Here is a 26,871-nt window from a genome sequence, read left to right on the forward strand (position 1 = left end):
GCAGATCTAGTTCATTTCTACTCTATGTTGTAAAATTGTACTTTTTGATTAGTGCTCAAAAACACTTTGTGTTGGCTGAGAAAACCACATCATTAAGGCCATCTGGTCAGAGCTGAACCCTTTCTTCAGACCGAATAGTAACCACACATCCACATTCTGTCAGGACAGACCTAACCTCTCGCCCCTTTCCTGTTTCCTTGAGCAACATTCCAGGAGCACAATGTTCTCTCTGCTTCTTTGTAAAGGTGTCAGAGTTTTCCTAGAGATATGATGCTGAAAGTATGTGAAAGCATGTGGATGTGAAAGTGTAGGGATGGTTCCACTCACCCAGACTCGGCTCAGACTGAACTGAGCTCAGCCCAGAATGAACTGAGCTTGGCCCAAACTGAACTGAATACAGCCCAGACTGTGCTCTTAAGTCTTCTTGTGCAGCTGAGCAAGGCTGATTCACAGTTACACAAAGATTTCACTGATTAGACTGTGATAAGATTCCTATTCATAGCAACACACTGACATAAACCATAAAAATTATACTGATAAAAATGAAGATTAATGGAAATCTATTTCTCTCTCTCCTGTGTAAAGGCTTGTTTAGTAAATCTCTGTTGATTTGCTGAATTAAATTTTGACAAAGAATTTCATATATACACCAGATCTACTGCACTGCCTAATACTCAACTCAGTATGTCTCCATAAGAATTGCATTAAGAAAGCTGTCCAAAGCCACCTCTTACTTTGTCAAGGATGGGGGGAATCCTATAGACTTCAGAGGGCCCTGCTTTCTCCGTGCCCCTGTACAAGAATCACGCATTTTCTCTTTGTTCTAGGAACTCACAATAAAACCCCAGCCTTGAATATTTCAGGGAAACCTCACTGCTGGTCTCAGATCAGTTTCTAAGGGACAACTCTGCTCAGTAAGGGAGGGCCAGGAAAGGGCTTGATGATTGGTCAGTAGTAATGTTTGTGGTGCTAGGGGAAATTTAATCAGGAAGCTCTGGCTCCTAATAAGCTGAGCTGGGTATGCCCTGATTGATACATTGATATGTGGCTCACAGTACACAGGAGATAACAGGGAAGCTGTCTGCCACATAGAGAAAGACCCAGCATGTTTAGGATAACTGCATGGTGTATGATCCTCGTGGTTTAAAAAAGAGGAAGTCTTATGATGACACAACACATGCTATAGCACTGGATTACTTTGGATTTGCCATGGATGAACTGGCACAAATTAATGACCTGTTTTCAGCCTTCTCCGTGAAGATGCTTTCTGGCTTCAGGTTATACCCCCCCCCCCCCCACACACACACACACACATTGCCCCATCACTTAATTTCCTGGGTACTTGCGTCAAAGTCTTAATGAAGCAGCCTAGGCCTGAGTAAATGGGCCTCTACACCCTGTTTGATCTGTTATCTTTTGTCATGGCAGAAGAACAGGGGCAGGGCAGGCAAGTCACTAAGCTGCTCTTGATCAACGTGCTACTGCTCTAAATCAAGACACTGGGGGAACAGATGAAGGTTTGGTATTTGGAATGAAAAAATCAGGCAGGGAAGAGAGATAAAATGAGGGAGAGAGTAAGACAGAGAGAGAAGGAGACAAGGAAAGAGAGAAGAAGAGGGAGAGAAAAGACAGAGAGATGCAACAGTTTTCCATAAACATGGCGTTTCTGACATTGTGACATTTGTGTGGTTCAGACTTTCTGAGATTAAGCTTTGTAAAGATATGCATATTTGAGAACAAAGCATCTGTGAAGGTGTTTAAAGTGCATGTTCTCTGTTTGCAGTGTCTGCGTGGTGTTTAAAGTCTCTATTATGTAGCCCTTTCACATAGATCAGTGTTTATGCTGCGGTTCTTACCTTCCTTTGACACTTTTTGATTACAAGGTCATCGTGATTGCAAGCAATCTGGGGATTCTAGTTTTCATAATCCGCCTTTGTGGCACATTTACATAAAGAAAGGAAATGTCCATGTGTCATGCAAAGCAGAGAGGCTGGTAACTCTGGTCTCAATTGGTATTAATAACAAAGATGAAATGTCAATAGTTGACATAGAACTGACATTTGCCCCCCAACCCAGAATATACTCGCTTAAGTAGATCTTTCGAATGCCCTTTATTCTCATGTATTGAATATGCAGAGGTGTTTATATGTGTGTGAGAATATTTTAAGTCCTCAATACTACACACTAAGGGGCTTTAGACCTTAATGTTATGAGGATGTAGATTATATAAACATTTTTCTTTTAGAACTTATACAAAATACACTTGGCTTTTGTGCTTCTTTATTTCAAAAGATATCCATTCCATTGTATAATGAGGTCTATCCAAAAATATGTGCGTATGTGTTTTTCTAAAATTTGGGTGTGCTTTTTATTCGGAGGTTCCTGAACTATGGTATATGTTTCCCAATTTCCTTCTAAGTGCATTTGAATAGGCTTTAAGAGTTTTACATGGTTCACAGGCACATACAGTAATGCACTGTAAGAGTGACGATGAGCTCTCCGTCTTAGAATAGAAGCTCTTAAATGTGTGTTCACACTGGTTAATCTAGTGAGTGCAGAGGTGAGGTGCATCTTTTGTGTGTGTGCGCAAGACGAGTGCTATAATTAAATACATCTGAGTCCTTTCCAACCTGGTGACATTGACTCATCATACTTCTCTATTTAAAAAGGGGCTTGTTCCTTGACACAGGTGCCCATGTGTGGAGTAGACCGCCAAATGAAATTAAATCCATTGTTACACAAGGGAGCTGTAAAAGGCTGCTTGAAAACCAGCTAGTGAGTAAAATGCAGTGAGAATGTCCTTTGGGGGCCCTAAGGTGCTAGCACAGTAGTTGATGGTTCCTTCCTTCATATAGTGCGTTCGACTGGCATTCGCAGACTTATAGATCAGCTCGTAAATCAGATTTGTAAGAGCAGTGGAACATATGGCTGGTCACACATTTTTTTTCGGTTCATAGGTTTCGCAACAGCTTCTGTTTAGTGCTGCCATTACCAGAGCCTTATATTAGGCAGAAGCTCTTCACAAGCTTGCTGGAAGCATTAACCAGTGCCATTCGTTATGCTGCAGGTTCAATCTACTGAATAATTAAACAACCTCCTTATTATACTGCCTTTACTTAAGAAATTAGACCCATAGAACGTACTAGGATGTAGGCATGCTGTTCAATTCTTTATTTCCTTTGATTAAGAGGATTTTTTTTGCGTTTTCTCCCACTCCAATCCAGTTGTTTCTGGAAATGAGCTTTATTCTTCCTTCTCATCATCACACTGCTGTTAGCTTCCTTGGGGACTACATTCTCCTTTCAGCTCTTTTCTCTGCTTTCCGTGAGACGTGACAGATGTGCATAAGAAAGAAAGAGGGTAAAAGAGAGAAAAAGGAGAAAACACCCTCCACCTGCTGAATATACGTGTACAACCGGACTGGGAAGGAGGTGCTTTTGAAGAAGTGAACCTGGGAAAGAGGCTCAGATCTTGAGGATGTCAGCCCCTGAAGCGGAGGCTCTATTTGAAGTGGATTTCTCTGGCACTGGGGATGAAGTACTGATGTGTTTGCTCAGATGGAGGTATCCCCTCCATCTGAGGTAGATGCTGCTGGGACAGCTCTGCAGTTTATGTACAGCATACACATGTAGACACACACACACACACACGCACATACACGCACACACACACACACACGCACACACACATACACACACTCATGCAAAAACACACACACAAAGACACATGCAAACCCCCTCTATCCCAAACAGCACACATGAATATATACACACACGCATGTGCAGACATGCACACACGTGGGTACTCAGATAAACAGATCTGAACATGTCCACGGCTGACTCCTGGAGGCTTTTGACATTGCAGGATCCTTTGTTAATAAACTGGAAAAACCAATTATGCACCAATGTTGCTGGACCTTAAACAAAGTGACTTCATCACAATAAGAATCATTCTGCAAACAGAATAAAATAATCACCTCATTGTAGTGTATTGTAATGCAGCCAATTCTGTCCACTTTCAAAATTCAAGAAATAAATGCTTCCCTGAAATATACTCCACTGCATTTTCACCAGTAACACCGAAATGCTCCCAACTCCTTTTCTTTTACCAAAGCCTTTTGACATTAGTTAGGAAGTGCATAAAGTGACACTCATTCAGCTGCCTCAGATTTTTTTTTTAAATAAGGGATCTCTACTCTCTTCTTCTGTTCTACTTTTGGATAATGTAAGATAGTGGCTAGTACACTATCATCTGTTACGAATACTGGCCACATTACACAAATATTTAGTGTAGTGGATGGATCTGGAAGGCACTTCAGTGGAATAAGTTTCTTTTCTATAGTAAAATCCCCATTTGGTCTCCTGATTGTACAAATAGCTTCTGGGAGTTAGAAAGAATAAGGAAATGTTGGTGGAGGCAAAAGTGAGCCTATAAAACTATTATCAACAAACTCACCTCTAACTCAATACTATCATCAACAAACTCACCTCTAACCCAATACTATCATTTATTTATTCATTTATTTATTTATTTATTTATTTGTATTTCTTCATGTGTTTTTTCATATCAATATCTGCAAATTTACAAATTATGTGTTTAGTTTCCAAAAAGATTTGTATTTCTCAATATAAGATATGCAGACCAACATGGCCAAGTTTTTTTTAAACAACAGAACTTTATTCAACTCAACTTTTTAAAATTACAGACATAGCAATGAAAGGTTGTAACAACTGTTTTCTCCTTTGCTGAATAGAGATTAAAGGAATGACTCAAGCTATATTCAATACTGAAATACTATCTCGATACTGGAAAACTATCAGTAACATCCAGAATTCTATTAGCTAAAGTTAGGATGCTAATTAGCTCATTAGAATGCAAGTACAGGATGGACCTCAGCCAATGTCAAAAACAAGCACAGCATTTAAAAGTAAACTGAAGTAGAACAGACAAGAAAGAAAAGGAATATACTGAATACAGAAAATACTGAATGAATACTGCTGGCAAATGAACGCTTGAACAGGACAGTTGTTCAAAACCACTAGCCAAAAGCTCTCAGGATGCTTACTGAACCCAATGTACCGAAGTTCCTGGCCCAGTGTCTCTGAACAATACATCGGCTTGAAAGGCTGATATTTATACAAGATTGCCATATGAAAACTGCCTGTAACCAGGTGTGCTAAACAAAAGCAGTCCAATGTTTCAAGCATCCACAGGGTAACTGATTGGCCTCAGGAGTGTGGGCTGATCCTGTTCAACAAGTGTCTGTGCTGTTTGGTGTTAACATTATTTTGTCTTTTTCCTCTATTTACTAATATTTACTTCAGGCGGTGCAAGCTACATGAAACTCAATACACTAATGGGCTAGTGCTAGTGCTAATGTAAGTCCTTACCTACAATGCTTATTGTACAATGCTTACAATAACTTGATATTTTAATGCGCTGTAGAGCACAACAATCTCTATGTAATCCTATCAGAAGTAAATGCTGTTTCACTGTCAAGGTTGTTACTTATTTTTAAGCCTGCCACATGTTTTGGAGGTGTTGCTCTGTCTGAACTGGTTCACGATTGGCCCAGTAGTATATGTGGACGTGTGTGTGTGTGTGTGTGTGTGTTCTCTCAGTTCATTAGGGGAAGCAGTGACTCAACTCAGGGCTCGAGGGGGTGGAGAAGTCATTTGTGGTGCCCCTGTTTTCCCCGTCCCTGTAATTAGTGTTTGTGTGTGTGTGTGTGTGTGTGTGTGTGTGTGTGTGTGTGTGTCTGTGTGTGTTTGTATGTTTTGTTTAGGGATGTTGCCCTCCAAAAGGCATAATCACGACCGCATTTTTAGATCACTGACTCAGAAAATGTAACTAACACTGTGTGAGTTGGCAGACCCCTTGGTTACAGTGCTGTGATCTAATGTTTAATGGTGACATGTCTGCATGGAATTATACTGGGAGAGACAGACACTGTGCCAGATGTTGCTTCCTTTTCGCCATATAGTAGACCATTTTGAATGTCAGCCATCTTAGAGAATGATTTGGCCCTCTGTAGATTTCAATACATTAACCATGATGCACCGTGATTTTGAGTATACAGACAATATACATTTCTGCATCTGAAATAAACCAAAACACAGTGCAGGTTTTTCCTGGTTTCCAAGTTTATGCAATTAATGCATTCATGAGATCGTAGTTGAGCTATGTATTGTGCAGGAAAGTATGGTCTTCCCTGGCTGAAACAGAAGAATGTTGTGGTGCAGGATGGAAAGCTAAATAGATGAAGAGAGGAAGAGAGGGGGCAGGGAAAGTGGTGGGAGTAAAGGCCAGCCTAGCTCACCCACCCCTGGAGGGAACAAAAGGTTTGTGTAACAGGTCATCATCGCAGTTGGAAAAGCTTTAGATCAGTGTTTCCCTCTTGTGCTTCTGGAACTCTGCATTTCAGCATTTGTGGGGAAGTCAACTTAGTCAACTGAGTAGATATTTTGGTGCATTAGAGCCAAAATCCCAACTGTGCAGTGCAGGAGCACTCATGGTAACTGGAGAACCTTGGACTACCGGAAAACACTAAACTACTGGAGAAATTGGACTACTGAGGAACACTGGACTACTGGGAAAACTGGACTAGGTGTAGGCTTTTCCCCATAGGCCCCTTCCAAGTCATTATAAAATCCACAGTTTCTATTGGTTAATTTATGTTCCAGTGGTATACACAATCATATTACACCAAGGTTTGAAACTGGTTTACTGAAAACTTAATGATGCTCCATATTGGTCTGCAGAAGCCTCACATTTGGATGTGAGCAGGCAAATGTTTAGCAAGTGATGAAGGCAAGACTAGTAATCAGAAGGTTGCAAGTTTGAGCTCTGAAACTGTTTGGCCCCTGAGCAAGGCCCTTAACCCTCACGAGGTGTGTTCCATCGGCATTGTAAGTCGCTTTGGATAAATGAATGCATCAGCTAAATGCAATAAATGTGTAACCTTATTATCTGAAATAAGTCATGAACCTATTTTCTCTTAGTATTTAGAACAGTTTCTATATCAGAAATAGTATTCTGTTTATTATTATTATTATTATTATTATTATTTTGCCTTTTCATTCAGCATTCAGTTGAACAAAAGAATAGAACAGGAAAGAAACTGGAGGGTGTACGTCACTGTAGCTGCTGGTACCATGTGCAGTCATACACAGAAGCACAGTACCAATAGCAATAACATCCTCTTATGTATTATTGCTTTATTGGATTCCCCAGCTGTCATCTATCTGTTTCGCATAAGGGACAACAAACACAGCAAACAGAATCAGAAATGTGAGTAATTGCCTACTGATCATGTGCTCTTGTGCTGCTGGATGTGGTCGCGTGTGCCGCTGGACATGGTCACATGTGCCACTGGAAGTGGTCATATGCTGTCAGATGTAGTCACATGTGCCACTGGACATGGTTACATGTGCCACTGGAAGTGGTCATATGCTGTCAGATGTAGTCACATGTGCTGCTGGACATGGTCACAAGTGCTACCGGACATGGTCAGATGACGCATTGGATGTGGTCACGGGTGCCACTGGACGTGATTGCGTATGCTGCATGAGGTTGTCACATGTGTCACTGGACATGGTTGCTTATGCCACAGACAGCACTATGTGAGGCTGACTTATATGCTGTGAATATGGATAAAGTGGAAGCATCTTCCATGTTCAAGGAGGGCCGGATGGAATCTAACATGACACCCTTCTTCCTGCCACCCTGGAAAGAGACTCAGTCCAGTTTCATCAAGCCTCTCTGACTCCCTGAAAAGCATTGGCATTTCATTAATATGCATCTTAGTTTTTGTGGCGAAGCATGTTTCTTCAAACGTGCTAGGGACCATAGCAGTAACCCTTTAAATGGGCTTTGGGTAACCATGGTAATTGGACATGTACTTGATATCTCTCACCTCACGCGTGTGGCTTGCTTGCTTGTTTGTGTGTGTGTGTGTGTGTGTGTGTGCTGCATTCATAGATGTCCTGTCACATCAAATCAAATCAGTATAGTACTATTCTCCATTTACAAACAATTCCACTTCCTGGAAATCACTACTGCTGTTGTCAAGCATCTGAAGCAGACATGATGAACCAGGAGAATTTGGGGCAAGGTCATTCTGACTGACAGCTGAGCTATCAGCATGACTGAGTGACCTTTCATTACATTAGCTGTGCCTGCGTTGTGGTAGGGGTCCCGTCATGGCTGCTATAGCTGCTTCAGTGCAGGACACGTCTTGCTGAGTGGTAATGCACACGCGTGTCAGAGCAGGGAGGTTACCACAGAGCGCAGGGCTTACCCTCTTCAGGTGTGTCTCAGAAAACCACTGGCATCTGCCCTTGAAGTGTTTGCCACAAGGGGGTAGGGTGCTGTATTTCTCGCCTGGTTTTAGGGGAGGGGGTTGTAGTGGGCAGTAAGGGGCCGGCTGTCGGGGAGGATACGCTCCCGTATAAATTCGATCTCGGTGCCTTCCAGTCTTCCAGGAGCGGGGGATACTCTGAGGCTGATACCAGGCAGCATGGTGAAGGGAGGGGTGGATGCAGCCAGGTGGATGCTCACCCGGCACTGCCTACACGCCTGATTCACTTCCTCTGCATTTACATTCCTATTTATCACCAGTTCATTTAATTACAACAGTAGTCTGAATATATACCTACAACTGTGTAAGATATATGAAGAGAAATACTCATTATGTTTGTATTTTAACATCACCTAGCTGATTATATATACTATTAACATATATTCTACCACGCTATGTGACTACGATTGAAATCACAGCCAAAACAACCTGACTCCCTTAGATTCATGGCCACTTATTTAAATGATGTAAATTGCATGTGCTAAATTTGGTTTGCTGTTAGTCACTGCCAGTATGCCTTCATAGGCTTTTGATGGCCAGCTCAATTGTAGACAAAACAAAGAGAAGCCAGAGTTATCACAGGCTAAGTATGCACTTCAACAACTAAAATGATTAGCCTTTATTATTAACACAAAAATTATGCCAGTGAGTCAGCAATTCAGATTGAATGAAAATATTTGTGCTTCTTTCATAAGAAACTGACAATAAATGTAAAAAAGCACCCATGTCTGTAGACTTATCGTTGTAACCATTACTGTTTTTATCCTCCTTTAGTATTACACAGTCCATTTAGTTTAAAATGGTTAACCATACTTTGCTATAGAAATGTTTTAGAAAGAGGAACATTTACACCACTCACTGGATAAGCCATTGTCTGTTGATGTTCAGACAGATTCTAAACGTATCCATTAAGGTGCTAGTCCTGAACATCATGATGACCTTTGACAATAAAGCTTGATATTTTTCATCCCACATCCTTTTTAACCAGAGTTACAGTAAACAAATAACAGGTCACATGGTTAAAAGCACTGGAATGAGATCCAAACTTGGATCTAACTACATTTGATCAATATGAAATACACAGAAGAAAACCAGTAGCTGATTTAGTACGTGAGGCATACCACCACGGCCTGTGCTGTAGCTAGTCTTCTCCATCATCATCCTGCCCCTGTGGGTTTCAGGTGTCAAATTATCCATGAAAGGTCTTGAATTTTAAATGATTGGTATTTTTCATGCATATTTTTTCACTGAAATCAGCTTAAAAGCCCTTGTATCACCAGGAGACTACAGAAGAGGGATCTGAAGCATAATGATATAGTAAACGTTGAATCTTCTAAATATATTCTTTTTGATGCTGCCAAGCTGTTATTAGTACAAAGAATGTCCACTTTTTAAAAGTTTATTTGTAGCATGGAACTTGATTCAGAAGGAAGTTGCTTTGCTGCTTCTACTTTTTATCTTGGAACATCTCTGATTGGGGTCACAAGTCACAAGAAAATGTTGTGCTTTCCATGTCAGCAAGAGTTCATGTTGCATTTGAGCAGAATACCCCTGTACCCCTTGTCATACCAGGAAAATGGAATGGTAAGGTGAATTTGTAGCTTAGTGAGTAAATTTGTAGCTTAGTTCCAGCATTGCTGGAACCCTACCAAAATAAACAAACAAGTAAACAAACAAACAAACCAGTGTATAATCTTTAAAGATACACTATTCATAAGACATAAACTGCTTTACTGGGAACTTTAGAATTTTTTAAGCCAACATGTTGTTAGAGGTTTAAACCTTTGTTTCCATGTAGTTTGATTCTATAATTCTTGGGGATTCTTGGGGAGACAGGTTTGCTAAACTGCTAATTACAGCTTCAGTGATGAAAATAACAGTTTGGAGAGAGACAGCATGCCATTACAATGGAAAAAATATATATACTTAGCTAAAGCTCTTTTCCTTTAGCAAGCACTCAGTATGCCTTTAACAGTGTGAGACTGCTGAGGATAAATTCTGAGATGAAGTATGTATGTAAGCCTGTCTGTCATGCTCTTCACTGGATCCACTGAAGTCATCTGCTGCTACATCGGTTCTCAGGAAGTTTTGTGTGTGATGCTGTCTCTCCTCCTGCTTGACATGCAGTGTGTGCACTTCCGGTTCCCTCTGGCTGGAGAAGGAAAGACAGAGAGAGTGAGAGAAAGAAGTGGGGGGTGGGGGGTAAGGCTTAGTGGTGCACACATAAGCTCATTCTTGGAAGAAGGTTCTCAAGGGAAACAACGGGTGTGACTGAGACCGAGAGTGGATCTCTCATACACAGACACAGATACACACACACACACACACACACACACACACACACACACACACACAAACAATCGCACTCACACATGGGAAAGAAAAGGAATCATTGGTTCTGATTTTCAATCTAAATGCAAATGTTTGGAATGGGAGCTCATGAACAACAAAAAAAAATACAACAAACGAAAGAAAAACAAAAGAATGAGCTTTCAGAACACTTGTATCATGTATGTTTGAGTGGTGTAGCATGCATGTATATATGTATATTTCATAAGCCCATAATAAGGCCACATTGTGCTCAGTGGCAGGCTTCGCTGCTCCATTGCAGTGCACCTGTGAGCTGGGGAATGTGACTAATTTTTCCATAACCAGCTGCCGAGGTCGTCAGCACAATGCGTAAGCTGTTCCATGTGTTGTGATTGGCTGGAACCATGGTGACAAGGCAATCTACACTCAGCATGGTCATCATCAGGATTGTATCAGTGAAGCATATGGTGATGCAGTAACATCATGACAGGCATGAAGCACAATCGCATGTGTTTAGAGTCAGTCTGTCACACCTGTAAATAGAGCACCACAGCTATTATCCAAATTAATGCTGTAAATGTTATTGCTTTGATCCCCATTAACAGTTTTGTCACTTTATGAGTGAATGACTTATCCAGTTCACCTCCACGGTGGATTCTCCCTGTTCAGAATCAGTTAAAAATGACCCTTGGAAACCTCATGTTCCAGAATCTGTCTGATGTAATGTTTTTGGGTGCCAGGAAGCATGAGGTGAGATGTGACAAATCCGACAATTTGCAGCTTTTCGTCCACGCCAGAGTAGGAAAGGGCTGAGCAATGCTGTAATACATGCTTATCACTGCTCCATTTATTTAAGAGTCAAGCTTGTTGTAGTAATGTGTCTCATACCCCAGGTGGCGATGACGTTTAATTTCTTCAGCAGAAAAAGTAGTGAACGCTGGTCTTCCTCACATCGCCTTCAGCCTACCCTACCTTACACCCCCCCCCCCCCCCCCCGCAACATACACAAAAACACACCCATGCACTAACACACACACACACACACACACACAGTCGCCTAAGACAGGCCAATTTTCAAAGAGCACCATCCACTCACTGATTCTTGGCACGTCTGTGTGTAGGGAGAGGTGCTCTTTGGCGGAGACTCCATCTTTCTCCTCTCCTGTTGCGAGCCTTGTGACACACATAGGCAGTTGCCAGATTAATAAATAAACAGGCGAATAATTGCCGCCAATTAAATATTGAAATGAAGCAGTTGTTTACAGAGAAACGCTGGAGCTACAAATTGAGGTATTAAGCTCCAGTATGAAACAGCATGTGATCTCATTTGAGGCATTCACGGAGCCAGGTTTCAGCACACCTTCTCATGTGATTTGCTGTGATGGATAAGCACACTGTGGAACAAATAACGTTGACCTCTTTGAGTTTTGCAAGCAGCTTGTGGGCTGTCACTTGTGTATTTACTCTGGAAAATCTGCATGAGTCTACACATGACTCAGGATGTACACAGTGCTATTCCAAAGCCGTAACGTATGAGTTTCACAGTGTCGGGACTGGCGGTGTATGCGCACATTTGTGTTTGAGTGCTATTTGTTGTGCCATTGCTACACTTGCGCTGATTCAAGCAGAGTTAAGCTGGTGCAGGATGGAGACACCATTCACTCCCTGGGGCTTGGCGCAACCCAGCTTGGCTTGACATTTGCCGATTTATTACTGCAGCTTTCGGTGGATTCCTGTAGGCTGTGGAAAACAGGTGTGGGCCAAGGTGATGCCCTCGTGGGCACAATGACTCCAGCCTCAAGCATGCATGGACTAGTTAAATGCAAGCCGCACCTCCCTCACCTGGGCGTGGAGCTCCTCTCCGTGGCCATTTACGGTTCATTGCCCACTCTCATTTTTGAGCTGAATAGAATATCGACAGAAATACTCGAATGACTCAAGTGTTAAAACCCATATCAATCACCTCGTATCTATGTATATGTTGACCAACTGTGGGGAAAGCGTGCACCTAAGGTTCAAACACATGGCATTCAACTCATTATTCAATATCCCGCATTACACAACACCAACAACAGCTGTATTCGGCTCCAATGGCCTTTGTCCTCCTTCCCCATTTTAAGAGGGTCTCCTTGAGAGTGCTTTGTTCTTGCAAGTCAAACAGTGGCGGTGAGAATGCGCAAGTGCCAGAGACTCCACTTGAGTACAGTTAATGAGCGCAGGCTTGTGCTGAAGCAATACTTCAGCCAAAAATGCTAATGTCATTATAATCACAGTAATAATGAATGGAAGCTAAGAAACTAGCCAGTTGGAGTTATGGTAATGTACATCAGTGTTAGCTGCACTGGCATTTTCTGCTTAAAGACTTTGCACATCCCTTTGAGGTTTTTTGTTATTGTTGTTGACTCTAATATTGTAATATTATGTATTTTATATCATGAAGTTTTTCCTCTGAGGGATAAGCTATTTGTTAATCTGTTGCCTTTATTTCTTCATTCATGAGTCTTAGTCAGTCTGCAATGTTTATAAATAACACATTAAAATTCACATTACACAACATAATATGCATTCCCATGATGAGCCAGTTTGTAATAGCATTGCCTGATATGAAGCATGATGGTAAGGGGCAGTATTCACTTAGAGGCAATTCACAGCTGACCCAGTAAATCACATCTAGGCTATGTAAACTGTCTGCAAGGTGTGAGCATGTTGCAGTTGTGCATATATTTATATGCATGGTAAAGCACTTGACAAAGCAGAAACAGATCTAGAACAGGGCAGATAAACGCTGATCCCAGCCCCACGTCTCTTGTAACCTTTCACATAAAGACTTTGCCGAACAGCGACACAGTGTCTCGCAGTCTTTGAGGCTTGTTGGGCAGACAGCTGTTTTCCACATAGCACATAATACAAGTTCATGATCAAAGTTAAGAGCAGCGGTTTCAACCGTACAAAGGCTGACCCCTCCCCCCAAGCTCCATCCAGCTTTGTTTGAACATGAATCCACTAAATGCACCTCCAACAGCGTGTTGACAACTCCTCATTTTACGCTTAACCAACGTTTGAAGGCATTATGCGAGTCCAGAAATGTAAATAAAATTCAGATTAATACAGCATCCAAACTGTTGAATATTCCGGCGCTGTGAGGAGAGGGAGAGAGTGCACGGAGGGGGTGGGGTGGGGGGTACAATCTTCTCAGCTTTAGCTACACTTTTGAACTAAGGGAACGAAGGGGGCTTTGATCTTCTGTATTAATCATGGCCTAATTGAGGGAATTCTCTCTTGCCCACCTCTCTGAGCTCTTTGAAGCTTGCCACCATTCAGTTCTTTGAATTCAGTCCTTCCCTCCCCATTACAATGCAAGGAAAACTCTGGAAGGGAGGCATACCCTGATTTCCATCTCCCCATAAACCATACCACAGTCGCGAGAGGCACGCCAATAGGTCATACACAACGTCTTCCAGGTCTTCGGGGAGGGATATCAGATAAGACATTTTGCTGACCCCGACGTCCTCCAGTGGGTGGGTGCTTGTGTGGAAGCACAAGAGGCAGGAGAGTGTGCACCCAAATGTGCTCTTATAGACTCGTGATCTTGGAGCTAGGAATATTCAGTGGAAGGGAAAGGTGGCGTGATTGGCTTGTGATGCTCGATGCCATCCAGAGTTGATGAGCGAATGTGCAGTGCAGATGTCCGCTGCTAGCTCGGCATCCATCTGGAGAGACGAGGGCGCCGAACAAGTGTGATCAATGTCTGGCTTCTTCCAGTTCCAGGGCATAAAGAGGAGGAGGGGAGAGAATGAGTGAGAGACTTAAAAGCAGCTTCCTTCTGGCAGGGGGTGTAGTAAAAACGGGCTGTCGTAACAGGACTGCTTTCAAATAGTTTGAACTTTATCAAAAAATGGGTAACAGTGTTTTGTTATTTGTTACTTTTACATCTTGAGAGGAGTATATGGGAGACAGCAGGGTTTTCAAACTTATGTATGTATGGTGTGATGTGTACGTTTGATGTAGACCTTCGTGACCTAGGAATATGGATTTGGTACGAACATTCTTTTGACGAGTAATAATTATTAAGGCACTGAGGTGTGTTTACAGTGGTGCATGAGGCATGGGTCATCTGAGTGACAAAGTATCCACTGTGCTGGCTCTCACAGACCAGCATACATCCGTAAACCACAGTCCTTAGAGCACAGAGAACATCCAATTTCCTTGTGCGACCTGGAACTCAGCTGCAAACAACGTTGTGCACTCCCCCACCCTGGGGCTGATAAGTCCAATCACCCCTGTGTGTGTGCACATTACAGTCAGGGTTGCAGAAAGTCTAGGTTTCTTAATCTAATCGAGTTTCGTAATAATGTGGCAGATCTTTTTTTCAATGTAATTAGTTACCATTGATGCATTGTAATGGTCCTCGGAAGCAGTCTAATTAGATTTGAATCATTAATGAGAAACGTATGGTTAATGAAGTTCCATTGAACTTGTGACATATGTTCGCACATGCACAGACACTGTGAGATATCAAAGAGAATCTACTAGATTTGTCTAATATGTAGAAGAGAACATCTCTAGACATCTAGACTTGATATATTTTGTTTGTGTGTACATGTGCTTGTGTGATAGTCCACATGCATGTATGTGCAACTCAGTAGCAAAATATATTAGTAGTGTTGGCAGAAAACCAAAAAATGTTCTTTTGTACATAACCTATTCCTATCCATTCATCCATCACTACTGTTGCTCCCACCCAATGACTATTGAGTGTTTTTTAAAACGTCATTGGCCATTAGGGGTGCCATGTTGATTGCGTCTCTTTGTGACATTGCTTATCTAATCCCTCAGTCCCAGTAACTAGAAGGCATGGACATTAATGTGTTGATTTACTCAACAAAAGGAAACAGCATTTAAATGCACACATGTAGGAAAGAGCAGAGGATCATCAGTAGAAGATACTAATTGTAGCTATGATAAATGGTATTACATCAGTCAAGTTCAATAGCTGAGTTCAACTATGCACACGCACACACACACACACACACACACACACACACACACACACACACACACACACACACATTGTGTCTCCTCTGTATTTCCGAACTGTGAACATCCTGTTCGCACTGCCTCTCCCTCTCCCTCTCAGTCTGTCTCTGTCCATTTCTGTCTGATGCTATAGAAATCGTGCACTACCATGCTCCAAGCCAAAAACCAACCAACCAACCAAACAAACAAACACAAACGTCTCCATAACCTTAGACCTTGGCTTAGGGCCACACGGCCATAAGTGATAGCAGCAGGCCAAGCAGTCGATAATCACAGCAGTCTCTGGCAACTCACTGCCTCATTTGCACTCCATTTCCCAGGAGGCGTTCTATGCTTAAACCTTTTGACTTTCCTCTACCACTGTGTGGGATGTAGAAGGATTGGAATTTATTCACTGCTCTGAAACTTGCATCTCTTTTAGATACTTTGTTATGTAATAGCACTGTGATGGGAGAATCTGTCATTGCTCACCTCTCTTGACCCATGAATAAATGTCCATCTCCCCATGTAGGTCATTATAAGCACAGTCTAGAGCATTTCAACTCCTCCTAAGGATAAGTGCACAAAAAAAGAAAAAAAAAGTGTTAAACCCAGCCTCCTCCAATCAAATTCAACTTTTCACTTTCCACCACCTTCCCTCTGGGACGTGATTGGTAGATGAGGGGGCATTCCCTTTCTGGCAAGCTGTTTCTTGTTCCTGTGCCAGATAGTTTCTAGAAGTATTCGAAGGAAATGTGTGTGTGCGTGTGTGTGTAAGAGAGAGAGAGAGAGAAGAAACTGAGCCTTGCAAATGAGACTGCATCTCTGGATTCTCTGACAGCCAGACAGTGCTAATGATGACCTGCTTTTCTGCATCTCCTGTTCTCTTTTTACACACACACACACGCGCACACACACACACACACACACACACACACACACACACACACACACACACACACACACACACACACACACACACACACACACACACACCAATTTGTGGATGCACTGCCTTCTTTCCTTTTTCTCAACAGCGGCCTGTGTGCTGGGTACACTATGTAGGGCAAAATAAATGAGCTGGAGCTATTCTTACAGTGCTGTAACCCTCAGTAGCGACCCCATCCACTGCCCACCCTGCACCCCTCTACTCCACTCACATTTCATATGCAGACATACCCTGGTGCAGAAATGGACCAGGTGAAATGTGCTAATGTGTCCATGGGTGCCTAGAGGGTAGGGGGTGGGGACGCAGGGCCCCACTGATTGGGGACCTAATGACATAATTATGCACCAATGAGACAAGAGGTCACCAACCCAAAGCTGCTCTGCATTCATGCTATGACTGTGACCTCATAGCTCTTTGTGGCTCGCATTGAGGTGACAGAAGCAGCAGAAGGGTCCTGACTAAGAGCGATGCGATAAGGAAAAAGCTCCATTCAGCACGCCCCCTCCTGCTCCCTCTGAGTGCTGTGGGTAGAACAGTGACTGTGGCTGGAGTGCAGGAGGAAGGAATTATTTTGCTGTTTTTATGCTTTTTTCCCCTATTGCTACATTAGAAGTTTTATCAGTTGCTTTATTTGGTTTATTTTTATTGTTTATAATTATTTTCTTTTATCTCTTTATTGTCACCATTGGACTTATTTTGTAGCCACTGGTTTTAAATGGCTTATTGCAGTTTTTAACTGCATTTTTGTTAAAACATTTGCTTAAACACTGAGTAGTACAATCAAAAAAATTAATATGAACCACACCTGCTATATATATCTGATAGGAAGAGGTGACAGCTCTACTTAAAGCTGCCTTCACCCCTAAACTGAAGTGATATGCTTGTCAGTGCCCTCGACAATACAGCCAACATACTAAAATTGGTGAGAACTGCAAAGCTATAATATTCCTCAGTGCAGACCAGTTTTCTCCTGAGAAGAGTTCCACTGAGAGGCTACAGAGTTCTACTCAGAGTATAGGGAGTTCACTGAGAAAGTATTGTTTTAATAAGAGAACATAGAGAATTATTTTGAGAGTGTATTCACAGTTCTACTGAGGGAGCATTCATTTCCACTCTGAATATAGAGAGTTTTATTGAGAGAGCATAGAGTTCTACTTAGAGTACAGAAAGTTCCACAGAGACTACCAAGTTCCTTTCAGAATATAGAGATTTCTACTGAGAATACAGAAAATTCTACTGAGACTGGACGACGCATATTCCTGTACAAAATGTATAGTTGCACTCTCACAACAACGCTGCAAGTGAAACCTGACAAATTCACATATGCAAGCTCGTGGGCATTTTGGACAGGAAGTGAGGTAAGCCCCAGGCCTTCAAGCTATACTAATGGTCCTGTCTGCCTCTCCTTGCAGATGGTATACAAGCCCTGGCTCTGCGCTCAGTACTTCCAGGGCAGCCAGTCCAACTGTAGCCACAGAGTGTCCTGTGAGCGCTACTGTCTCGAGGTGCAGCAGAAGTGTCCCTTCATATTGCCTGACAACGACGATCTCATACATGGTGGGACTCCCAGTTTTATATGCACAGGTAAGTGCTGCATCACAACAGAAGGAAAGCATGAACAGGTGGTTTTTTTTTTCTGATCTAGAACAGAGTGCTCAATTCACAACAGGCAGTACAGCAGGCTGGCTCTATACCAGTCGCAGTTTATGAATATATCTGCACTCATATACCATGCACTAAAAACTAACTCAGCTATATATTAGACAACGGTCATATTCTGATTACACAGTAATAGTCTCCCTCGTTCTGAGGGAGAAACAGGTTTGGTTTATGGACTAGGCTAAGGTAACTGTTCTCAATCAGCCAAAAATCATTTGAGACCACCAGTTTAATCCATTGGTCTCAAGACTGTTGATCTATGCTTCTTTTAGATAAAACGTGCAAAAATTATGCAGATCTCTAAAACATCTATAAGGAAGGTTACACAATGGAGACCGAAATGTCTACACTTACTCTGTTGACTCTAAAAAAGGGGTTTCACCAGGTATCTCATAGGGACATGATCAAGACATTACATTGGGGTTTTTGTTTGTTTGTTTTTGGTCCTTCTTCAGTTTTTATGTATTTATTTTGTTGTTATTGTTTATTTTTCTTTCTCAAAAGTTGTTATTGTAATGTAGCTGGCCCAAGTGCCGCAGGGTGTGGGGCAGGACACACAGACTTTTTCAACGCTGCAAGACGTTTATTAACATTAAACACATACAGCACAGGTGGCACTCACACATAACACAGTAAACATGACTCTACACTTAACATTAAACGATGAACACGAACACAAACACATTAACACGTGACTACACAAACTAACGTTACGGCTACAGAGTTTAACACACACGTAGCAACAATGACCAACAAGGATGCACACACTGACAGGGGTTTAAATAGACAGACAGACATTCAACATTAAACCCTGTACAGGTGTGTACAATCCCAGGGGGCGTGGTTACAAACACTACAAATGTAAATCACTGGCCAGACCACGTGACTCATGGGAGGAGCCTTCCATGACAGTTATTATTTATTTTTCTTTCTAAAGATCTACATCTAAACTCTGTTTGGACAATATAGTACTATACTATAGCTATTACAATACTGTTTGTTAGCTAGCTAGTTAGCTAGGATGGACAAAGTAATAGCTAGCAAATTAGACAAGCATTTAGTGCAAGGCTACTAGCTACATGTTAGGCCAAGGTTATGGGGGAGAGTGGAGCTGTCATGGTTTCTGTGTTACCTGCATTCAGTAAGATTTCACTGTGGGGGCTGATTGTCTGCATCAAGCACAAATCATGCCTCTTTACATCTCTGAGGTTATTTGACATTAACTGTCCATCGATGAATTATGGCCTCCCCTTACCAAAGGAGATGGCTGATTCCTTATTTCTGTCTTTGTTTGTCCAGCCAGTATTATCCATATTGATAAACTGATACATACTGAGACAAAGACTAGGGTGATGGTTAGGCTTGGGGTAAGGTTATTTATGTTAGCCAGTCACAGACAAGTATACACACACACACAAAAAAAACCTGCATTTGTGATCATCATGACAGTGCCACCTGGGTATCATACAGATGTCCTCTAGTGTGTCCGGTCCCCCTGTGTCTCAGTCTAACAGTGCAGCTATCATACAGAACGCTTGCTCTATGTCTACAACAACAAGTCAACTGAACAAGGATCATTGGAATTCATGAACATATAGGTGAACATAACCACATTGTAAGACTTTGCCATTCATTGCAAAATGTATCAATGAACAAAGATTGAGATATTATCTAGATGTTAATAACTGCTGTGTTCAAAAACTGTTTTGCTCTTTACACTATCATCTGTGTACTGACATAAGGCTACTGTTACATAATTTAACATCGCTGAATAAAAAGATGTGGAGAGTCACATTATTGAAACCATCACCAAGAAATGACCATCACCTTGGTTGAACTTTAGTGAAAAGCACTTTAGTAACCCTTTAGTGAAGAGCACTGTTTATAAGGCTACATAACACTTACATAAGTCCTTCATGACAAGTAACATAAACATAGATCAACATTTATAAATGCTTATTTCAACAAGAGTGAGCTGTAATCAAAGCTGCTTTTGTCAACTTTGATGTCAGGTTAATATAGCAGTGTCAAGCAGTATAGATATTTGGTGACATTAGGATGCATCATGACACTGTGTGTGGTGAAATGACATAGCATGTTATGACAACGCACTATGCGACTCAGTTTTTTGGTATGCCAACATAACATAATGCTAATGATATGCCATATCTTGCCAAGTGGCAGCTGACTGTTGTTACGGATAATAAGCATTTATAAATGTTTATGTATGTTTACCTTATGTAGGTGTCATGTAGCCTTCTGTACAGTGTTACTGAAAAGTAATCACTTCTTTATTTTTTGTCTTTCTCTGGGGGTCACTTCTGTTAATGTATTTACAACTGTTCGCTATCATCCTGGTAATCTGTGACAGTATTTGCCAGCACTTTGCAATTCTTAACTTATGCAAAAACAATGTAGTGATATGTTGGGGCAAAATGCCCTTTTAAAATAGGAGACTCCAATTAACAGTCAAAGCTGCTTGGGTTTAGTGATTTCGATTCTCTTTCATTTCCTTTAATTACTTCCTAGCTAACCATTTGCTAGATTTTCACCCGTCTCCTTTATATTACGTTCTAATCTGCCTAAGTGACACACTAATGAAAGTTCTGTAGAGACAGCTTAATGTGTAACAGTATGTCAGCATAGATTTACATAATGTAGTTCACAATGTGACTTCAGACTGAGTGGCATTAGGGAGAAATTCTGAGTATAAAAGATTTATATATATATATATATATATAAATTTTTTTAGATAGATGCTAAGGAACTGGTCTTGTAAGAGGTACATATACTGAAGCCTCTTTTTCAATGTAATGCCTGTTTTTCACTGTGGGGCCTAACAGTTACTAAGTTATGGCCAGGATGTTCCGGACTGTTCTGGACTCCTGATTCAGGTTACAACTGGGACAGTTACTATTCATACTCAGAACTGTTTGGCTGTACAGCGAAAAATGGGCCTAAGATTTTAGTTTGGCATTCTGTCGGAAGAAGACTTCCATCACTTGGAAAGCTTACTATGAATATACATGTTTCTGACAGCTTTTCAGGTGACATGTGCCATACTGGAAACTTTCCTAGGTGATGTGTGTACTGTTTGAAATCTTTCTCAGGTGATCACGTGTGTTTGTCTTCTTGTGTTTCTTAGGGCTCCCGGAAAAGCCAAACGCTGAAGAGGAGCAGTGCTGTGACGTGCGGTGGGAGCTCAAAACCAACAACCGCTTGCGTGGCACTTTCAGAAGGACTCACCCCTCCTGCCAGCACACATCCATGAGCGCCTCGGGGGCACCGCGGTTGGGCCAGGGTAGACTCAAGCTCTGCCTGCTAGTACTGGTCCTCCTCCACACCGTGGCAACCATGACCGCCAACCAGAACTCCACATGCCTGGCCACCATCTTTCCACTGGAGGACAACGCCCCCAGGGAGGAGTGATTGGACGTTGGCAGGGGCTAGCTCTAGCAAATCAGCATGCTCTGAACCATCTCCCACAGGGCTCGTCAGCGAAAAGAGCCCATCCGCCAGTGAGGAGCGGGCGGTGCCCGGGCCGACCCGGGTCGAACTGGGCGTGTCGGGCGTGACGGTCACTCCCGGTCAATCCCTAGCTGCGCTTTACATGTTCAGTGCTCTATAGACCCCAGGTAGGAGGAGCAGTGGGATACAGGAGAAATGCAAGAGGAGAGGAAGACGAGGAATTCAGTCCGTGCCCTACCAAGACGTCAGCTCTGTCACTGTTCTAAAACGCACGCATTTGGAAACTGACACAGGCACACACACACACACACACACACACACACACACACACACACATAGACTCTTTCACACCCATATACACACACACTCGCACAAACTCACACAAGCCTGTTTTATTTCTCTTTGCACTAGAAGATGATCTAACTTTTTCTTTCTTCAGCTATCAAAGATGGTTTTCTCTGCACTTCACTTGCTTCAGTTCAAAATGGAAAATGACATGGTTAAAAAAAGGAAAACAATACAGCAAAGTTCTATGTATCCATGTCTCAGTTAAACTCTACTGTTTTGTGCACCATTCTTATCTATATTTTTTTTGAAGAGCTCGCATGAATAATTCTCTGCTTGCTGATACTGTAGCTGCAAAGATGTGAACGATTGGCTGGCTGTGGGCCCAATTACCCGCAGCACTTCTTACCTCCTCTCTTGCTTTCTCAAGACACATTCTGTCCTTGCCTTCTGGCCTAAAAATTCTCCTTGTTGTAGACAGGGCTATATGTCAACAGAGCCTCAAAAACAGTCCAGTAGTCTGTGCTGCTGGCAAAACATAGTAAATCACAGTCATCCTCAAACAACAACAAAAAAAAATCATCCCGCCTCTGATGCCGTTTGTCATTTCCATGGTCCTAGCATTCGGCTTCCCTCTAGTCTCAGATCTGCAGTGCTGCTTTGCGGACCTCATCATAACCGCGTTGTCCTCCCATAACTTCAAGACTGATAGGTGAGCGCATTGTGTTTGTGTACACTGGCGACATCTGCTGGCCAAACAGAGAGTTTTTATTTGGTAGTGTATTTCAGTATGTAGTGCGCTTCTGTACTTCTAAATAAAGAAGGAAGACAAACGGACCGGTGATTTTTAAAAATTAATTATTTTTTTAAATAATGAACTTATTTAATGGTGACTGAAAGTCAATAATCTACGTGTTGAGAAATAGTGCCGAGGTTTTGGTCTAAAAACCTCACTTTGAAGATTAGAACCACCTAACTGCACGAGTAAGTGTATTGCTGATTTAGTTTTGCTTTTGCAGAGGTTCTGCTCAAACAGCTGCTTTACAGACATTTTAATTTCCTCTGTAGAATGGCAAACCATTATGTTCTCCCTGACTTTCCATGACCATATATGTGAGTTAAATATCAGCATCCCCAGGCTGCAATAACGTGATTAGGGTGCCTGGAATATTCAAACATAAAATCACATAAAACACAATATCTCATGCATTGTCAAAGCAGTAATAGTACTTTTTGGAATCTGGTTATGTCACCTAGTTCTAAAATCTGGTTATGTCACCTAGTTCTAAAATCTGGTTATGTCACCTAGTTCTAAAATCCATATTCATATTTGGGTGACACGAAGACAAACCATTTGAACTGACACCCTGTTTTGACAACTTCCCTAATCGTTGACACCTCCATGCCCAATATTATAGTTTACAGTGATGACGATCAGATGACGAAATAGAACAAGTTACATTGTAATCATTCGTAACTAAGCTGTAATTTTGCCAATGTCTTGTGCCCCCTGCCATCCCGATTCCTCATGTAAAGGGCTTAGCAGATAGTGCGGAGTGAAGGAGTTCTCAAGGGCTCATTCTATATTTCTCCTTCTGTGTGTAGGACTGTTGTCTGGTGTCCGACTGTACGGGCCACGAGCTGCTGATGTACTGTTTCGTAATCCGTTTTGCCTAGTGTTTCATCATGGGCCATTAAGTTTAAGAAGCTTATTTTTAGGCTTAACGTTAGTCGTACCTCTTAACGCCTTTGTAACCCTGTTTGCTAAAGAACACTGCATCCATGTTTATCTCGCATCTGTACATCTTACTAAGTATGCTACTACGAGCGGGATGTTCTTCGATCGTTTCTCTGTCTCACCCTCAATTTGGAAGCCCTAATGTCTGAAGAGCATCCATTGTCCATTTGTCTGGTCTTATCTCTTCAAAATGACCATATATAATCTGAGAAACGACAGCAGCTACAGATGTAATAGAGGTCGGTCTCGTAATGTATTGTAGCTTTGTGATGATGGCTTTATTAAGTAATCATAAGGATCTGCTTTATCCCGTGGTCTTGTCGTATGTTATCTTCATTAAATGCTCAGTTTGCTATTTAAAGCAGCTGGCCAAGGTTTTACAATATGAAGGTGACAATCATTCTTTATTTCATTCTTTGACCATACTTGGCTATCTTAAAATCTATTTCATTCTTACTTAAATAAGAGGCCAGGTCTTTAACCGAATATGGCAAATATCAGCATTATAGATACAACAGTCCTACAGTTACTATATGGGAGTCATCCTTTAATAGATTATATAAATAAAATATCTAAACAATATCTAAAGAATCTAAACAATATTATAGGTATTATATCCATGTTGTCCAACATACATACATACATATATATAAACATTAAATTTCTCTTTTTAAATAAAAATATTTTAGGAGGGCTGTTCATAAATCATCTAAATCATGTTGCTCAGATCACACTATAAGATTATACTTCCCCAGTCCTTGGGCATGTTTGGCCGGGGCACATTTTGGGCCTAGTACATTTCCCAGCACAGCCAATGTTGATTACTTGGATCGGGTGTGCGAATAAGAACAGACACAAAGAGTGGACTGGCCAGAGCTCCAGCCCTGGGGAACACTGCTTACAGACATTATTAACCATTAACAAACCTGAATATCATACCGAGATAGCCTATATTGAAATGTATCACATATAGCCTACAGTCCAAAATGTATGGGTTTTTTTTCCTAGCTGAGATGCAGGAAGTGCAGGAGAATGTAATGTTCTGCAGCAAATATTGCAATTGGTTTCTTTGTTCTGTCAGCCATTCTGATTTCCCAAGCAGGGAAGCAGCGGGGAGGTGTTTGGTCGCCAGCATCAGCTTACCTTGTAAAAATCTTTTTTTTCCTCTGTTGCCTGAATTCTCCCAAGTTGGCCACATTACCTCATCTGCGCAACATCTAGAGCACCCTGGCAGAGATCCCACAGTTCCTTTCTCAACTTAACATCCATTTGAACCTCTGATCTCCCAAACTCCTGTTGATCTATGCAGATGTGCCTCTGTCATAATATTGTAGATCTGTGGTAATCACACTCTCACCCTTTTTTCTTTGAAATTTGTGTGTGTCCATCTATACCCTGTGACCCCCTGACCCCTTAATTTTTACTCTGTTACCCCTTTTTTTTGTCACATGTAAGATGTTGCATTTTGTTAAACATATGTCAAAAAGATGTGCGTGCTGCTTAAATGAATGTTCTCCTCTTCTGGGACGGGCAAAATTGCGGTTCTGCAGAGTTAAAAATCCTGACAAAAAACTGACAGACATATATAGATATTACAATTATTATTACAGTATCATATTGTCATACAATAGATGCTTTAGTTCGCTGATTCTCTTTTGATTTTTTTTACACAAAGACTTTGATTAAATATTTATAAATCGGTCTCACAGGTCATGACCTTTTTTGAACGTAAGATGAAAATACAGCTACATTTATGAAAGTTCTGTTCTAAGGAAAATAAATAGAGATATGTTAACTATTATGGGACGTTGTCTGACTTCTTTGACTGTAAAAATCTATATCATCCTACAAATAACTACAGGCCAGTAGGCAATCCAGACACACAGAACCTTGGAGTGATTTGAGTATTAGTTACTCTTTTACTTTGTATAAACCCATAAAGACTTTATAGTCTTCATTATAGGTACTCCTGCAATTCACCAAACAGGGACAGAAATGGCAACCTGCATAAACATTGTTTTGCTCTGTCTAGTAGGAGATTTTAAGTGGCTTGGTTAGAGGTAAGGAATAGGTTCAAACATACATCAGCAGAACAACTTTAGTAATTTCAATCAATAAGCAAATGAGAATCACTGCTGCCCCCTGCTGTTTAACTGAAATAGTGCATCATCTAGTAAGCAAAACATACAATATTTATTGTCAGGGTTCCTCAGTTTCAGCTGTACAAATTAAATCATAACAAATTAAATCATAGTTAACTTGTTTAATGTAATGACTAAAAACTTTGTTAACCCATATTTAGGCACACACAAAAGTGTATCATTTGTGTCAATAGGGTGAAGAAACGAGAGGACTTGAACAGTTAACTTTTCAATGGAGAATTAAGAATTTTTAACCTACTATGTAAATATAAACAATATAGTCTAAAGCAATTAACATTAATATTCAGTAGACAATAGTCAAGAGTTTTTGAAGAAACAGTGAGAATGCATATGATGGATTTGGATATATTGGCTACATAATGATCATAATTAGCTGGACAGTAGGAGCTAATAGCAGCTGAACATTTTCATCAAATTCATAAAAATCAAACAAACAAACAAACCATATAAAATGAATTGTATAAAAAGGCAATTTCCAGCGAATACCTGGAAAGTTAGATTTGGTACACCAGGAAATCTGACAGCCAGTTGGTCCATGAGCCGTAATCCAGAACTTAATCTAACAGGTAAAGTGGGCATCATAAGATGCTATGGCAATGGAACATGGTAAATGATGTACTGTTGATCCATTCACATAAATCTTCTGCTTCATGAGACAAGTACCTGCTCTCAGTATTCCCTTAAAAGGAGATAATGAAAATTTGACCTTTTGTGAATGGGGTTGAAATAACTGATTGTGTGCTCTTTTGAGATATAATTAACACATTTTGAAGTTGAAAAAATGGGGGCTCTAGATTAGGTGTTCCCAACCCTCCTCCTGGATAACTGCCACCCAGCCGAGTTTATTTTCACCCCTAATCTAACACATGTTGTGTAGCTCCAATTATTCAGATGTTCTGGAAGACTTTGATTAGCTGGATCAGGT

At 41.3% G+C, this 26,871-nt stretch overlaps 1 protein-coding gene across 1 annotated transcript in view; it reads left to right on the top strand.

Annotated features, from left to right (window-relative positions):
* Nucleotides 1-22,116, top strand: part of fam155a (family with sequence similarity 155 member A) — a 34,331-nt gene extending 12,215 nt beyond the window's left edge. Inside the window, exons 2-3 of the mRNA XM_027011762.2 lie at nucleotides 18,047-18,218; nucleotides 21,439-22,116. Coding sequence (XP_026867563.1) covers nucleotides 18,047-18,218; nucleotides 21,439-21,722 — 456 coding nt within the window. The 3' untranslated portion in view covers nucleotides 21,723-22,116. The remainder of the gene's footprint in view (nucleotides 1-18,046; nucleotides 18,219-21,438) is intronic.
* Nucleotides 22,117-26,871: the final 4,755 nt, after the last annotated feature.

Source organism: Electrophorus electricus, chromosome 16 (assembly GCF_013358815.1).
Source record: "Electrophorus electricus isolate fEleEle1 chromosome 16, fEleEle1.pri, whole genome shotgun sequence".
NCBI lineage: Eukaryota > Metazoa > Chordata > Actinopteri > Gymnotiformes > Gymnotidae > Electrophorus > Electrophorus electricus.